General features: G+C 37.9%; 1 protein-coding gene across 2 annotated transcripts; it reads right to left on the bottom strand.

Annotated features, from left to right (window-relative positions):
• Positions 1-335: 335 nt before the first annotated feature.
• zdhhc16b (zinc finger DHHC-type palmitoyltransferase 16b) lies at positions 336-16,557 on the bottom strand. 2 transcript variants are annotated; one of them, XM_051666573.1, is made up of 11 exons: positions 16,406-16,557; positions 8,949-9,196; positions 7,526-7,720; positions 6,878-6,966; positions 6,179-6,207; positions 3,804-3,937; positions 3,512-3,607; positions 1,132-1,217; positions 809-932; positions 639-709; positions 336-483 (listed from the first exon to the last, which is right to left on the bottom strand). In XM_051666573.1, exons 2-11 carry the CDS (start codon positions 9,186-9,188, stop codon positions 381-383), a joined length of 1,167 nt encoding a protein of 388 aa, XP_051522533.1. In that variant the 5' UTR covers positions 9,189-9,196; positions 16,406-16,557; the 3' UTR covers positions 336-380. The 2 variants fall into 2 exon arrangements, with proteins under 2 accessions (XP_051522533.1, XP_051522534.1); XM_051666574.1 differs by lacking the exon at positions 3,512-3,607.
• Positions 16,558-17,106: the final 549 nt, after the last annotated feature.

Raw genomic sequence — 17,106 nt, 5'->3', positions numbered from 1 at the left:
GAAGTGTTTACAGTCAAATACTAGTTTTATAAAGAACACAATGATTTCCATTTGGTACCAAACATTTATGTTAAAAAATATAAATATTACTAAAATCCATTCACAATAAGTCTTCGGTACCAAGTACTACTTTGAACTCGGCACATACTCGGACACATCTGTACCACAGACACACAATTTCAGTACACAACCATTTAAAAAAAAACCTTAAGATACCTAAATGGCACCAATAGTTCATTTTTAAAAGGACCGGGGTTTGGGTAGTGTAGATTTAACTCCTCCCATAAGAGTCGATGATAAAAATATGACCGGAAATGATCCGCTGATCCATCAGTTCCAGGGCTAATGAAGGAATATGTAGTAAGGATATGTCTGTGACATCAAATAGCCATGGTGTTGTTTCTGTTTGCAGGACAGTCCCACGTCAGGCCGTCCCCGTGAGGAGCATGACTGGAGGGCAGCAGCACTCTCGTTAGCCAGTGACTGTTGACAAGGAATGCATTTAGTGTCATTATTATATACGGCTCAAAACAGCAGTGTTTATAAAACATTTACTGTGAAGTAGTTGTATAGTCAACATTGCCTTTACTCTCTTTAGCATGAAATGTTGGAAAGTAATAAAATGGTAAACATCTCACCTCTGCTTCTCGACACCTAAAAACACTTTCCAATTGTTAATTTTTCCATGGTGGTAGGGATTACGGAAAACCTGTGAACAGACAGTTGTAAGCCAATTCTTTATACCATAAAACAAAATATACAATGCACGGGCTAATCTTATGAGCATATGATTTATAGAATGTCTCACTTTGCCCTTCAGTTTGAGTCGTTTTCTCTCTTTGCGGTTAATATGTCGCTCCACACTGGTCTCGCCTCTAGTAATCAGCAGTGCATGCCACAATGTCAGTCCACCCAGAGCTACAGCCACTGAGCTGTTAGGATGGGAAAGAAGTTAGGTTTTAAAGAAATATTGGGCCATTACTGGCAGGGCACTAGTGCAACAAATACCTTCAATGACAAACAAAGCACCAGCATACTTTTATGCTGACAGGATGATGGATGGATGCCGTAAACCTTTGAATAACCCATCTGCTGTAAATGTATAAAAATACATAAAAATGACAGTCTTACCTTGTCAGCACCCACAAATAAATGAGGCTCTTATGCACCATTCTCTCCTGATGAGTGAAGGCGGGTGGAGCGGTCTGAAAATAGCTCTTTAAAAAAAATGGAAATAATAAGATTAATAAGTAAAACAAATGTTAGATGACTCACAACATGGTTATCTTATATAAGTAACAACCAATTTACAATATACTAGATGAAACGTAATTAAAAATTTGAATTTCTGAGAACTGAAGCTAGCAAACAATCACAAAACAACTGATTTTAGTTCACACTGCTAAATCCTAATGATTTCCAGTACTTCTACAAAATCAAATAGACTACACAGCTAAATTGTACAAGTTAGTCACGTGAACTACTGATTATACATCTACTGTCTGTGGCTGCAAGTTCACTGGGCAGAGGGTGCGATTAAACAGACTTAATAATGAACGGCACTTAATTCTCTGAAAATTCTCTCATCATTTCCTCACCCTCATGCCATCCCAAATGTGTGACTTTCTTCTGCTGAACACAAAAAGATTTTTAGAAGAATATAATTTTATCTTATAAAACTTTGAAGCTCCAAAAAGGATATAAAGGCAGCATAAAAGTAATCTATATGACTCCAGTGTTTTAATCGATGACTTCTGAAGTGATCCAATTGGTTTGGGGGAAGAACAGACCAAAATGAAACTCCTTTTTCACAATAATCTGCAGTCATCAGCAGCAGTCTCCTTGGCAATCATGATTTCAAGAACGAGCTTGAAATCACAATCGTGCCTAGAGACTGCAATGGCAAGATGTACAATGAACAAAGAGTTACATTTTGGTCTGTTCTCACCCAAAACCAATTAGATCACTTCTGAAGATATTGATTAAACCACTGTAGTCTTGTGGATTTCTTTATGCTGCCTTTGTGTGCTTTTTGGAGCTTCAAAGTTTTGGTCACCATTCACATGTATTGTATGGACCTACAGAGCTGAAATATTCTTCTAAAAATCTTCCTTTGTGTTCTGCAGAAGAAAGAAAGTCATACACATCTGGGATGGCATGAGGGTGAGTAAATGATGAGAGAATTTTCATTTTTGGATGAACTATCCTTTTAACTTGTTTCAGGGCTGTGCTTACTACTGATTAATATTAACCAATATTTATATTGAATTATACTGTCTAAAGTAAAAAAAAAGTTAAATCTGTGGCTTGCTGTTGATTACCACAAACAATGCTTTTGACTTATCTCTCAGTCTGTAAAAACAAACTAAAATAGACTTTACAGTAATGCACTTAAAATAAAAGACTCTAGGGTGAGGTATTCCAGAAGGAATATTTAAAGTAATATTCCGGGTTCAATACAAGTTAAGCTCTCTCGGCAGCATTTGTGGCATAATGTTGATTACCACAAAAATTAATTTTGATTTGTCCCTCCTTTTCCTTCAAAAAAAAAAAAAAAAAAAAAGCTAAAATCTGGGTTACAATTGGACACTTACAATGGAAGTGAATGGGGGCCAATCTATAAACATTAAAATACTGTTTCAAAAGTATAGTCACGAGACATAAACAATATGCGTGTTAACATGATTTTAGTGTGTTAAATTCACTTACTAACCTTTTATGTGTAAAGTTACAGCCAATTTTACAACTTTGTTGCCATGATGGTGTAATGTCAACAAAACCCTAAAACGACAGTAAAAATGACGATTTAACTTTACAGCTCAAATAATGCATGGGTTTTAACAGAAGAATTAATGTACATGCTTTTATAAAATTATAAACTTCACATTTCTGCCTTTAAACCCTCCAAAAATTGGCCCCATTCACTTCCATTGTAAGTTTTACTGTACTTCGATTTTTGCTTTTTTTAAAGAAAAGAACGGACGAGTCCAAATAAATTTTTATAGTAATCAACATTATGCCACAATTGCTGTCAATTGAGCTTAACTTGTTTTGAACCCGGAATGTTCCTTTAAAGTGGATCTTCGTAATTCCTGCATTAAATCCTTTTCTGGCATCCTTGCGCGTATCATACGTAAGTTACAGGGTTTCCATATTCGTGATTAAAAGAATGGATACGACTTTGCCTAGACAAGGAAAATAAGCGAGTTTATCAAACTAGTCTCCAGTTTACATGTGTAATATTGAAGTCTTGTGGTGGCTATACTTTTTTTTTTTTTTTTTTTTTTTTTTTGTATTTTAACATTTATCCTGGTGAAATCATTTGTCCCACAGACTTCCATTTGCATGTTTTTAGAAACTGAATCAAAATTATTTTCATTTGTAATAGACAGCATGCCTCCCCAGAACATTCCTGTAAGTAAAAACATCTCTTCCGTCGATATTTTTTAAACAGTATTCCTCTTAAAGAGATTTGCCCAATGTGCACCCACAGCCTCTAGGTAGCTTCTACCTGCCCAGGGGTATCTCCGGGGGGCAACAGGCTGTAGATCAGCCCCGCATCTGTGACCATCTCCCCCTGTGCATGCAAGCCCATGTACCTACCTGACTACACAAATGATACAAAACACAAACCCACCATAAAATAATCTCCCATAATAACCACCCACAGCGACATAGTTTCCACTTGTATATTCACTGAGTTTATCATTTTAAGGCATTCGGATCTTGTAAGTAAGCAGTATAAAACCATTCCAACAGGGATCAATCAATGCTGTTTATGTTCTTGAAGAATATCTGCTCACCTCAATGGCATTATAAGCATCCAGGAACATGTCTTTGACACTAATGCTGCAGTAGATGCAGCCCATGGTCATGTACAGGCAGAAACTGAAGAAGTACCGGTGGTTGAAATGACCCACACAATTATTCAACCAAGCTGGACGAGAGGTCAGTTAAGACGCAAATCACAACAGGACATTTTCACATACAGTACTGTCAGGTCTAAAATCCTTTTATTTTGCTTTCTTTTCTAATTAATATATACTGTTGATACACTGTACACTCACCGGCCACTTTATTAGGAACACCTGCACACCTACTTATTCATGTGATTATCTAATCAGGTGGCAGCAGTGTAATGCATAAAATCATGCAAATATGGGTCAGGAGCTTCAGTTAATGTTCACATCAACCATAAGAATGGGAAAAAAAATGTGATCTCAGTGATTTCGACCATGGCATGATTGTTGGTGCCAGACAGGCTGGTTTGAGTATCTCTGTAACTGCTGATCACCTGGGATATTCACACAACAGTCTCTAGAGTGTATAGGGAATGGTACAAAAAACATCCAGCAAGCGGCAGTTCTGTGTGCGAAAATTGCTTGTTATTGAGATATGTCAACGGAGAGCATCCAGACTGGTCCAAGCTGACAGGAAGGTGACAGTAACCCAAATAACCACACGTTACAACAGTGCTACGCAGAAAAGCATTTATGAACATACAACACATCGAACATTAAGGCGGATGGGCTACAGCAGCAGAATATCCCTCTGGTTACCACTATTGTCAGTTTAGAACAGGAAACTGAGGCTGTAGTGGGCACAGGCTCACCAAAACTGGACAGTAGATGATTGGAAAAACATCACCTGATCTGACAAATCTGGATTTCTGCTGAGGTACACAAATGGTATGCCCACTGCAGCCTCAGTTTTATGTTCTTGACTGACAGAAGTGGAACCTGACGTGGTCTTCTGCTGTTGTAGCACATCCGCCTCAAGGTTCAACGTGTTGTACGTTCTGAGATGCAATTCTGCTCACTACAATTGTACAGAGAGTTTGCTCACTGGATGTTTTTTGTTTTCGCACCATTCTCTATACACTCTCGAGACTGCTGTGTGTGAAAAGATCAGCAGTTCCAGAAATACTCAAACCAGCCCGTCTGGCATCAACAATCATGCCACGATCTAAATCTCTGAGATCACATTTTTTTCCCCATTCTGATGGTTGATGTGAACATTAACTGAAGCTCCTGACCCGTATCTGCTTATAGAGAGTAACTAAACAACTAAACGAAATCAATAAGACAACTATAAGTAAGCCATTCATAAGTTAATTTTCTTGAAAACTGTAAACACTGTGTCTCTGAAGCTCTATGAAGATTCCTCTGTTTTGAATGACTCGTCTATACAAACGCAACACTCAACCAATGGTGTGAATTGGGGGCAGGACTATCTCTTTGTTTGACCAACTGCGGATGGGGTGGGGGGGTGTTTATTCAGATAGCTGTTTTTTTTCCTCCCCAGTTTTGGCATGCCCAATTCCCAATGCACTCTAAGTCCTCGTGGTGGCGTAGTGACTCGCCTCAAACCTGGGTGGTGGAGGACGAATCTCAGTTGCCTCCGTGTCTGAGAACTTCAATCCGCGCATCTTATCACGTGGCTTGTTGAGCGCGTTACTGCGGAGACGTAGTGCGTGTGGAGGCTTCACGCTATTCTCCACGGCATACATGCACAACTCACCACACGCCCCACTGAGGGTGAGAACCACATTATAGTGACCACGAGGAGGTTACCCCATGTTACTCTACCCTCCCTAGCAACCGGGCTAATTTGGTTGCTTAGGAGACCTTATTCAGCACTCAGTCACTCAGCACGCCCTGGATTCGAACACGCAACTCCAGAGGTGGTAGTCAGCATCTTTACTCGCTGAACTACCCAGGCCACCCCAGAAAGCTGTTTTTAAAATAAAAAGTACTTTTGCAATTCTGTTTGGTGCCACAGAAATGACATACTTCAGCTTTAAGGCCACAGTATACTTCGGTTGTCCATGTTACTGATTGCTCCGTGCACAGTATGCTTGATGTGAATTTTGTCATCAACACAGTCTGCGCAGACTGTCCACGTGCAGCCCAGATTTTCTCGACACAGGGACAGTCCTCATCTGTGCGCATCGTCAGAGCATACGCCTGTCGTTGACTGTATTAAAAGCGTATCACAAAGCAGTCGTATTGAGCATGTGTCGAACGCGTTCGTATTCGCAAGTGGTCACAATAGTACACTATGAAAGGCAAAGCGGTCAACCGGGCGCGATCCGATCTGAAAAGCAGAAATACAAAGTATACCCAGGCCTTTACACATCACATATCTTTTTCATTTATTCGCTGTTTCAGAAGGATACGACAGTGGTGGTCCATTTTCAAAATACACCTGTGATAAAAAACAAATACTTTTAAATAATATAATGTTGAGTAAGTTAAAATATTTAATAGGCAAGAAACATCTGTCACACTTTATTTTATAGTGTCTGTTACTATAAAAAATATTAAAGGTGCACTCAGTAACTTTTGTCTTTGTGTCATATTGGACTTACACTGACACCTAGCGGCTTGGATGCAGCATCATTTAAAATCAATCGTTTTTATTTTCAGATGCCATTGTAGAAATTTTGTATTCACAGTCAGCCATGATTATTTTAATCAATGAGTGAAAGTGTCCAATAACAGGATGGTTACTGAGATTAAGCGAGTAGTATTCAGCTGGTCATGTGACTGTAACATGGCAGCCCCCATGTGCGGACCCTCTCCATGTAGAATAAATCAGCTTTTATAAGGTTACTGATATGACTGGAGTCTTCATTTTAATGTGAGTACTCATGATTTCCTACATATATTGCAAAATTACAATTCATGTCTTTAGAAGTTAAATTTTTTTAATGAGAAAAAAATTACCTTTAATGAACTACATGTACATATGTAACTGTTTTGTGCAGCAGTTTGTAAATACACATTGTTAACGTTAGTTTTAATAACGTAATATGCTCAACAAACATTGTAAAAATAAAGTATAATCTTTTATAGATAACAATTTGACATCTTACCTGTTGCAGATGCTGCAATGATGCGTTCTGGCTGGTTTGGGAACTATACATTTTTTACAGATGGTAACAGTAGGTATATCACTCTTTTCCTAAAACAAAAGACATTCAATTCAGTTCTTAAGCTTGCAACACAGTTTTCCCTTTATTACACAATATTTTAGTGTAACATCTTGTGAGTGCAAATATATCATCCTAACAGGGAAGAAAATCTCCTGGTCATTTAACCCCAAATCAAGATTATATCAAAATCATATATTAAGATTTTTTGCATTATGACATTGTTTTCAGGACACTTAAGCAAATTTTACCCCAAAATTCTTATTACTGTAACATGTGCTTTACTTTTACTATTCCCATAGTTTTCAATGATAATTCTTATAACCGTATTAAAGTAAAAAAAAAAAAAGTTGCTGTTGTACAATGCCTTTTTTATTAAAAATCAGCAAAAACTAAAAGGCATTACCAAAGGAGTACTAGTACAATGTATTGTATTATACAGTATATGACTTTACAATTTAAATAATACAAATATTAATGTAACAATGGAATTATTTAAATAAAAAGTAAACAGAGATCCACCTTTTGGTTTAATAAATTAACAGCTGAATGAAAATACTGAGTTAGAAAATCAGAGACAGTTTGAAGCACCTGCGGTGGGAAACCCGGATGCGTGGTAGTGGCTTTGTAGTAATAGAAGACCACCATGAGGAGATTCCAGTGGCCGTAACACAGGTGCCATAGTATCCAGTGAAATGGGTATGTGCTGAAGATGATGGGGAGCACGCACAGATAGACGATGATCACAACAGAGCTGGTTAAGGCGATCACCAGAGATACAAACACCTTTACCAAGGAAATTAGAGTGAAGTATTAGGAATGAGTAAATACTATGGGTGGATTAAAGCCATAGTGTAAAAGTTTAAACATGCTTTAACAAATTTTAGCTTTAAACCGAGGTCTGAAATGTGCCCAAGCATTTATGATGAAAGCAATATACTCAAGAACAAAATCAAAGTAAATGAAACCATCATAGTCATAATGCAACTAGAATGCATATAAAAGTTATAATGAAAACAGTTAGAAAGAAAATAAGACAACAGGGCTCAACAATAAGGGTTTTATGTTCTCTAAGCTCAGTTGGACAAGTAGTTTAATTAACTAATCAGCCAATCGTGTGGCAGCAATGCAATGCATAAAATCATGCAGATACATGTCAGGATCTTCAGTTAATACTGCATCAACCATCAGAATGGGGAAAAAATTTGATCTCTGTGATTTCGACCGTGGCATGATTGTTGGTGCCAGATGGGCTGGTTTGAGTATTTCTGTAACTGCTGATCTCCTGGGATTTTCACACACAACAGTCTCTAGAGTGTATAGAGAATGGTGCGAAAAACTAAAAACATCCAGTGAGCGGCAGTTCTGCAGACGGAAACACCTTGTTGATGAGACACGTCAATGGAGAATGGCCAGACTGGTTCGAGCTGACAGAAAGGCTGTGGTAACTCAGATAACCACTCTGTACAATTGTAGTGAGCAGAATAGCATCTCAGAATGCACACCACATCGAAACATGAGGCGGGTGGGCTACAGCAGCAGACCACGATGGGCACTTTAGGACCATAGTGTTCCTAATAAAGTGCTCAGTGAGTGTATAGAGCACTGTAGCGGAGCCAAGTCTCCGTCATTTCAAAATAAGAGTCCCCGGTGAAGTCCCGCGTTACCTACCAAATCTACATTTTTGGTTATTATTAGGATTTTGGTTGCCCTATAAACTTCATTTTGGACTCTTGTAGCTCCTAAGTCTGTGCCTGTCATAGTAAGGAAAGACTAAGAAATTGTTTTAACATCCTAGAAATCGATTTTATTGAAAACTATCGTCCGATTAATAGGTTATCGGCTTTTTCCACCACAAAGATCCACTATCGGTCGACCTCTACTGTTGTTAATTTCCATCCCATTCTAACTGATGCTTCCAAGACTATCCCAAGTCATTCTTGCCTGAATCTGTCTCATTCAGCCCTTAATAATCAGATCATTTTGAAAAGACAGCAGGTATTTGTCTACCTACCACTCCAAACCATCGAGTCAAGTTGTCCACCAGCCAGTAGATGGGCTCAAAGGCGCAGTCTAGCACAGTGTCTGAATTGTTCAAGACGTTGAAGTAGAGAGACTTCATTATCACTTTCCAATAGTTCCACAGGTCTCGCACTCTGCTTTGCCGCTTTCTGCGTCCTCGTTGGGGGCAGAGTCTGAACCAGCGCAGGAAAATACGCATGACCCTGGAGAGATACCACCTCCAGCTTCGCATCACCCCACCTTTAACACACACAAAACAGAAAACTGTAATGTTTTCCTTCTGCATACAAAAAACACAAGCAAATACAACATACAGTCTGCAAGTAGTAAGCACCCTAACCTGTACAACTCGATCTGGCAAACATTTAGCAATATAAACTCCTTTTCACATTATGGTCTTCATTTACCCCATAAATTCTGCCAAATTGTTAATAATACAGCCTAAAGAAAAGTATAAGAGTGGTAACATAAGCTTTTTCAATTAACATGAAAGATTTTAAGTTAAAATGTATATAAATGTATAAAGGAAAGTGTTTATTTTAGGTGCTGTATCACTCGTCACCATTTCTTTGAAGTTTTTCACTATTTTATCACCTTTTTGCCTTCACTAGTTCATTTTAAATGGCTATGCGATGTGTCAAATGTTATAAATATTCAACTTATTCTTTCAATTAATATAAAACTGCATGCATAATAGGGCTGAAACGATTAGTTGATGTCATCGACAACATCGACAATACAAAATTGTCTACAAAATTTTGTCGTTTGATCTCACTTAATGCAACATGAGATCATCTGAAACACTTATGACAGCACTGTCACTCGTGCCTGAATGAAGAGAGGAAAAAAACAGCTCATAATCCAGATGCAAGGGTGATGTAGATCGCAAAGTATGAGGGAATTATAATACAAAAATACAAAATAAGTAAATATAGAAGCAGTGTCATTCTGACGTGAAATAAAGCGGAGCCATACCTGGCGTTCCGCTTGAGCAAAACTTACCTGTCAGAGCGTCTAAAATAACACATCCTTTAATAAAGTTCAAATAATAAGGAAGCAGTTGTGTAAATAAGCACAAACCCTGTGCGGTCATAGCCACTTACATGAGTTGCGTGAAAAACAGCAAGAGAGAGTTTCAAACTTCTCCCGGCTGATAAATCCCCTCGCGGGGACTGGGAGACGCTCATCCCTCACACCTGCTTGCTGCAGCTAGATTATAACGTGATGGCTTGCCACGTAGTGAATCATACTATACTGTATGTGTCACGGTGTGTATCTTATCCTAAAGATAAGGGCCTGGGTAGCTCAGTGGTAAAATACGCTGGCTACCATCCCTGGAGTACCACCCCGCTAGTTCGAATCCCAGGGCGTGCCGAGTGACTCCAGCCAGGTCTCCTAAGCAACCAAATTGGGCCGAGTCACATGGGATAACCTTCTCGTGGTCGCTATAATGTGGTTCATTCTCGGTGGGGCACGTGGCAAGTTGAGCGCAGATGGCATGAAGCCTTCACACATGCTATGTCTCCGTGGCAACGTGCTCAACAAGCCACGTGATAAGATGCATGGGTTGGTGGTCTCAGACGTGCAGGCAACTGGGATTCGTCCTCCACCACCCGGATTGAGGCGAATCACTACGCGACCACGAGGACTTAAAAGCGCACTGGGAATTGGGCATTCCAAATTGGGTGAAAAAGGGGAAAAATCAAAAAAAAAAAAAAGAGAGAAAGGAGTTTGTTTTTTGTGAGGTTAAAGATGGATCAAAGTTAACAAAAAGGTGAGAGGGTGTAGTCTTAGCCCATTATACAATGCAGAAAAAAAGAGAAGGTTTTTGGTTTGGCTTTTTTATTTTGTTTTCCAATATAAATATCTAAAACTCCTTATCTTAGGAGCTATACTGCAGAAGAAAAAATTGTTATTGGAGAATGTTGAATATAATGTTTAACATATTTTAATATTTTAAAATATCTAAAAATCATTAAAACAAGATACGTTTACGTGAAAAGCAACATACAAGATATTAAGACTTTATACTCCATGATCAATGGAAACGAGTAAATGTTTCATGCTGCAACCCCATTAAACGTAATAAAAATTCAAGGTTTTTTTTCTTGTAATTCAATGAATGCTATTTAGAGGTATTTTTAAAAGATGATTTTGTCCTGTTTATTGCTAGTAAGCACATTTAATACAACCTTTTAAGTCGAGACACAAGATGAATAGTTGGTTAAGAGCTAATGATTAATCGTTGCAATAATCGACTAAACAGTCGAATAAACTTTCTAATAATCTTAAATTAGCCGATTATCGAAATATTCGTTAGTTGCAGCCCTAATGCATAATAACTATAAAAGAATTAGCTAAATGCTATTCAAAATAGTTTTATATGGAGTATAGCATGTCACATTGTAGGACACAAGTATTTCAAAGTTATCAAAACTTCCTAAATCAATTAGGCAAACAGAGTCTAATTAAAATCCTTACCTAACCCTTGTGGTCCCAGATTTTCTTAGCAACTGAATTTAAAAAAAAACTCACAAAAAAAGAAGAAGATGTTTCTTGCTTTTCTGTATCAAGAGGCTTCTACAACAACAATGAAACCCCAGAGGTCATGCACACCTTCTCTAAGAGCAAAAAAGCATTAGTTTAATTAAAAAAAAAAAAACATTGTGGAGGGCTCACAATACCTGCCAAAGGAATGAATAGCCTAGAGTAGCTATTATACAGTTTTATCAACTAATGTCCAAGGCAGGAAAAAAAACACTTTAAATATTTTATCAAGTTCTTGGCACTTTACCTTATGTAACAACAACCAACTTAGGAAAAGCTTGCAGGGCACAAGACCAGTGTAATCCAGCACTGGATGCATTTCCTCAAGAGGACAATAAGTGTGCAACCGATATGGCCAGCGCCTGATGAAAGTGAGTATTGGTTACAAAGGCTGAGGCCATGTTTTTATCAGTGTCCCATGAGGTTCCACTCATGACCTGCACAGGTTTTCAAATGAGACGGGCCATCTGGCCACCTCGACCCATATCTTACTTCCTAATGTCGCATGTAGAAAGAAGAGCTTGTGATAAAGTTAGGTTAGACTTTTGCATATTGTGATGTCATACACCTTCATACAGCAGCTCATACTAATGAGTGTTATATTTATCATTAATCACAATTAATGCATTTACCGTAAATAAAGCATAAACCAGCATAAACACTTGTTTGGTCGTCTGCAAACCTTTGCAATGTGTCGATGTGTCCAACCGGGGTCATTACACTGATGCACACACCACAAACACGCAGGCCAAGTTCAGAATGGCATACTACTATAATAATGGCATAGACATACATTGGCGGCCAAAAGTTTGGAATAATGTACAGATTTTGCTCTTATGGAAATAAATTGGTACTTTTATTCACCAAAGTGGCATTCAACTGATCACCATGTATAGTCAGGACATTAATAACATGAAAATTTACTATTACAATTTGAAAAAAATGTTCAGATCTTCTTAAACTACTTCAAAGAGTTCTCATAAAAAAATCCTCCACGTGCAGCAATGACAGCTTTGCAGATCCTTGGCATTCTAGCTGTCAGTTTGTCCAGATACTCAGGTGACATTTCACCCCACGCTTCCTGAAGCACTTGCCATAGATGTGGCTGTCTTGTTGGGCACTTCTCACGCACCTTACAGGCTAGCTGATCTTTTTCTTTGTAATTCTTCTCATAAGGCCTGCACCCCTGAGTCTTCTCTTTACTGTTGTACATGAAACTGATGTTGAGCGGGTAGAATTCAATGAAGCTGTCAGCTGAGGACATGTGAGGCATCTATTTCTCAAACTAGAGACTCTGATGTACTTATCCTCTTGTTTAGCCTTCCACATCTCTTTCTGTCCTTGTTAGAGCCAGTTGTCCTTTATCTTTGAAGACTGTGGGTGTAAACCTTTGTACGAAATCTTCAGTTTTTTTGGTAATTTCAAGCATTGTATAGCCTTCATTCCTCAAAACAATGATTGACTGACTAGTTTCTAGAGAAAACTGTTTCTTTTTTGCCATTTTTGACCTAATATTGACCTTAAGACATGCCAGTCTATTGCATACTGTGGCAACTCAAAAACAAACACAAAGACAATGTTATGCTTCATTTAACAAACCAAATAGCTTTCAGCAGTGTTTGATATAATGTCAAGTGATTTTCTAGTACTAAATTAGCAATTTAGCATGATTACTCAAGGATAAAGTGTTGGAGTGATGGCTGCTGGAAATGGGGTCTGTCTAGATTTAATCAAAAATGACTTTTTTTCATATAGTGATGGTGCTGTTTTTTGCATCAGTAATGTCCTGACTATACTTTGTGATCAGTTGAATGCCACTTTGGTGAATTAAAGTACCAATTTCCTTCCGAAACAGCAAAATCTGTACATTATTCCAAACTTTTGGCCACCAGTGTATATGGAAATAGTAGTAAGAGTAGTATGGATAGTATGCCATTCCAAACTCAGCGCAAACAAAACAGAGATTCCATGCCAATGCCCAAGTGATGGAGAAAGGATTCTATTTGTTGTATAAAACAGGCCCAGATGGGACTTGTTACAGAAATTAAGTACTTTACAGCTGCGGTTATGTGCAATTTAATTACTACAGAAGCACGTCAAGTCTTAACTATCATAAAACATTGTCTGCAGCGTTTTCAAGTGGAGTTCAAAGTGACACTTGACGTTGACCTTGACGTTCTGATGCGAATCATGAACACAGCTTCGCAATTGCTGTAACAAAGCAGATAGCCACAGCCTACCGGCAGATTAATATTGCGGAGAGTTTAAGAGATTTAATGCCCAGTGCAATGAATATGCAACCTATGTGGGAACTAGTTCCTTTAATTAGTCAAACTCCCACTTAGACTTTGGGAAATGTTTAATGTTACATGAATCGGTGCTGTTTTAGAGCACTTGTGATTAAGCATGAGAAATGATGCCATTAATCGTGATTAAAACTAACAAGCACTAGAAACAGTAATTGTTTATTATCCATTGACAAAGCTGTCAGTAGAGTTTGGAACTGACACAAGTGTGACATAACACTTCTGGCAATCTGGCTACATTATAATCTAAAAATTTCAATTTCACTCAGCCAATTTAATAATTCTTCCATCCACTCTACATGACATTTATTGAATTTGTTTCCCAGGGAAAGTTACTTTTCCTTCAAACGTAAGGAGCTTTGCTCTGTAATTGGAAAGGCTTAAACTTGTCAAGTCTAACAGCAGAGTACTGTCACCTATCCTGTTAGCAGTTTCACCTAAAGTGACTCATGCTGTTTGTGGACTATGATCCCAACAGTGCAAAATTTCAGACCAATAGTGTCCAACTTCAATGCTTCAATAGCCATTAAAGTGAATAAAGAATTAAGTGCCACCTGCAGTGACCGCTGAGGTCAAACCAGTGCTGATACTTTCTTATTAAAACTAGTACCTGACCGATAAATCGGTCGGCCGATATTATTAAAACTTTTTTCAGAATATATAATGAAGAAAACCATGTTTTAGAATTGGTGTCATTACGTAGTTTGTCCAGCAGAGCACGCTCTGACTCCAGTGTTTACAGAGCTGAGCTGACGGAGGCTCTGCAGACAGGGCGGAGTTCAGCGGTCTCTTCTCGGTAAGTTGCTAACTAGTTTGTGAAATACATACTGGAAAGTTAATAAATAATGACCCCATCATTTTCCCTTTTTATTATTACTAATATAACGTTAACCATGTCCCTGACAACCCTGTCACTCATGTCTGTTTGATGTTAGCCAGCAATAGTTTGTCAGTGCAGTCAGTAACGTAGCAGATTGAAAGGTAAACATCAGAGCATCTTTTTGAAGCTCAGCAGACAACGGTGCGGTGGTGGATTGTGTCTGTTGAGTGCCGATTTCACGCTACGCTGTTACCTAGTTGGTGAGACGCAATGCTGGTCCATCTTTTACTCTCCGTGATAACAAGCTTATAGCCAACTAGCTAATCACGCACCTACTTTCATTGTTGTCAGCTGAGTGGAAGCTAATGTGTAAACATGTATTCACCAAACTGTTTTGTTCAGGATTCACAATTTGGTACCCCCTTCAATTGAACAATTCCAGTCGCATTTATAAAATGTAATATTTAAAAGTTTCCCTGAAACTGCCCCTAATTGACTGGCAGTATTAAAATAGTCATCATTTGACTGATACTAAACAGTACTGATGTTTATCTATCTATTTATTTTATTTGTATTTATTCTTTATTTTAATGGTCAGCAATTGACTGATACTAAACATACAGTACTGATGTTTATTTATCTATTTATTGTATTTTTATTTATTCTTTATTTTAATGGTCAGCATTTGACTGATACGAAACATACAGTACTGATGTTTATTTATCTATTTATTGTATTTTTATTTATTCTTTATTTTAATGGTCAGCATTTGACTGATAATAAACATACAGTACTGATGTTTATTTTATTTATTCTTTATTTAAATGGTCAGCAATTGACTTATACTAACATTACTGATGTTTATTAAGCTATTTATTGTATTTGTATTTATTCTTTATTTTCTCAGTGTTCATTTCTAAAATTTGTTGACAATGTATAATGATAATGTCAAATGTTCTTTGATAAAAATATTTAAGAAAGCAGCCTTCGGAGTACCTTTGCATTGTCATATCGGTGCAAAATCCACATAGAAAAGGTCTGTTTTCATTCCAGCTCAAAAATGAACTATATCGGTTATCTGTGAATTTTCCCTCTCTAAAATCGGTATCGGTCTCAAAAATCCCATATCGGTCAGGCTCTAATTAGAACTTCCTCCACAAGTTCTTGGAGATAGAGGTTGCAGATGAAAAGGAAAGATGCTATGTCTGATCAATAGCCTACTGTGGACATGACACTATGGTGTCAAGTGCATGCCTACATTAGCCATCTGCCTGCACTTGAGGTGCATGAAACCCAAACTTGACCTGGTTCCACTGTCATGCTTATGACTGACACACTGTAACACTGAGACAGGGTATGATATCAGATGTCCATGTACACTTTCACTCCTGATCAAAGGAAAAACTTTCCATTGCAACAGCTGGTTATGATCCAGAATAAAGACCGTCTGGTCAGACCAGCTGAAAAAACCAAGCTGGTCAGGCTGTCCTGCTGGCTGGTCTTTGGGGCAATTATAAGCTGGTCAGGCTGAGAGACCACCTAAAACCAGCCAAGACCAGCCTTAACAAGTAAGACTTGGATTTTAACAGTTTGTCCCAGCCGGGTAAAGTAACAGAGCATATTAATGTCACTGTTTTTCAAACTAACGAGGCCTGACCTGTTTATAATGTTGTTTCAGTGGACAGATGCACAGTTGTATATTCAGATCTGAAATTCAGGTGAGTGATGCTCATAATAAACCTGGAAAATAAAAAAAATAAAAAATAAGATACGTACCAAAGCTGGTCCCGTGAAGTTATTCAAACGAATCGCTCATAAAACGATTCAGGTCATGCTCGCAACTGAATGAAACGCACATATCTTATTTACGAGGATGCATTCATTAATGCATCATGTACACTTATAACTGCTGTTAATGCCTAGACCGAGTTCCGGTTAAACTTCCGGTGTTTACCACACATTTCATAATAAAAGTCGCGACAAATGTGCCGTTTGATGGCCATTTCCAGAGTAAGAATTTCAATATGCAAGCCCGCAGAAGGTGCTTGGTTTGGGGGTTTCTTCTGATATACGCCTTTTGTATGTTTTTGTACATTTATATGCATTTTTGAAATCCCACAAGCAGTCTCCTAAATACTTGCCTGCTACATTCTTGTTACTTTATGGAAAGACCAATTTCCTTTTATAACTTTTTCTGTAAAAGTTAAAATCCAAGATGCTTCAGTAACAATCTATTTGTTCTTCTTCATATGAATAATATACTGTAAACATTTGTTCAAAGGCAACTTCTTTGTTCGATGGCAACTGCACCTTGCTTAAATTCAGGTCTATGGTGGTTTGGAAAATGGTGTAACATTAAAACATCATCATGTACACAGATATCTCTTAACTTTCAAAGATTTTTAAATTTGTCACGTATGATACTGAACCACAGTGCTAATAGCACTTTCCATTATATGAAATTCCATTAAAGGGAT

The sequence above is a fragment of the Myxocyprinus asiaticus genome, chromosome 32 (assembly GCF_019703515.2).
Source record: "Myxocyprinus asiaticus isolate MX2 ecotype Aquarium Trade chromosome 32, UBuf_Myxa_2, whole genome shotgun sequence".
NCBI lineage: Eukaryota > Metazoa > Chordata > Actinopteri > Cypriniformes > Catostomidae > Myxocyprinus > Myxocyprinus asiaticus.
The sequence above is the reverse complement of the archived record's forward strand: the minus strand, read 5'-3'. Positions and strand labels throughout refer to the sequence as shown.

Coding starts and splice junctions, on each gene's coding strand:
- zdhhc16b (XM_051666573.1), bottom strand. CDS start 9,188: ATGCGAAGCTGGAGGTGGTATCTCTCCAGGGTCATGCGTATTTTCCTG. Junction 7,721..8,948: donor TGACTCGATGGTTTGGAGTG/GTAGGTAGACAA, acceptor TCCTTGGTAAAG/GTGTTTGTATCTCTGGTGAT. Junction 933..1,131: donor TATTTGTGGGTGCTGACAAG/GTAAGACTGTCA, acceptor CCATCCTAACAG/CTCAGTGGCTGTAGCTCTGG.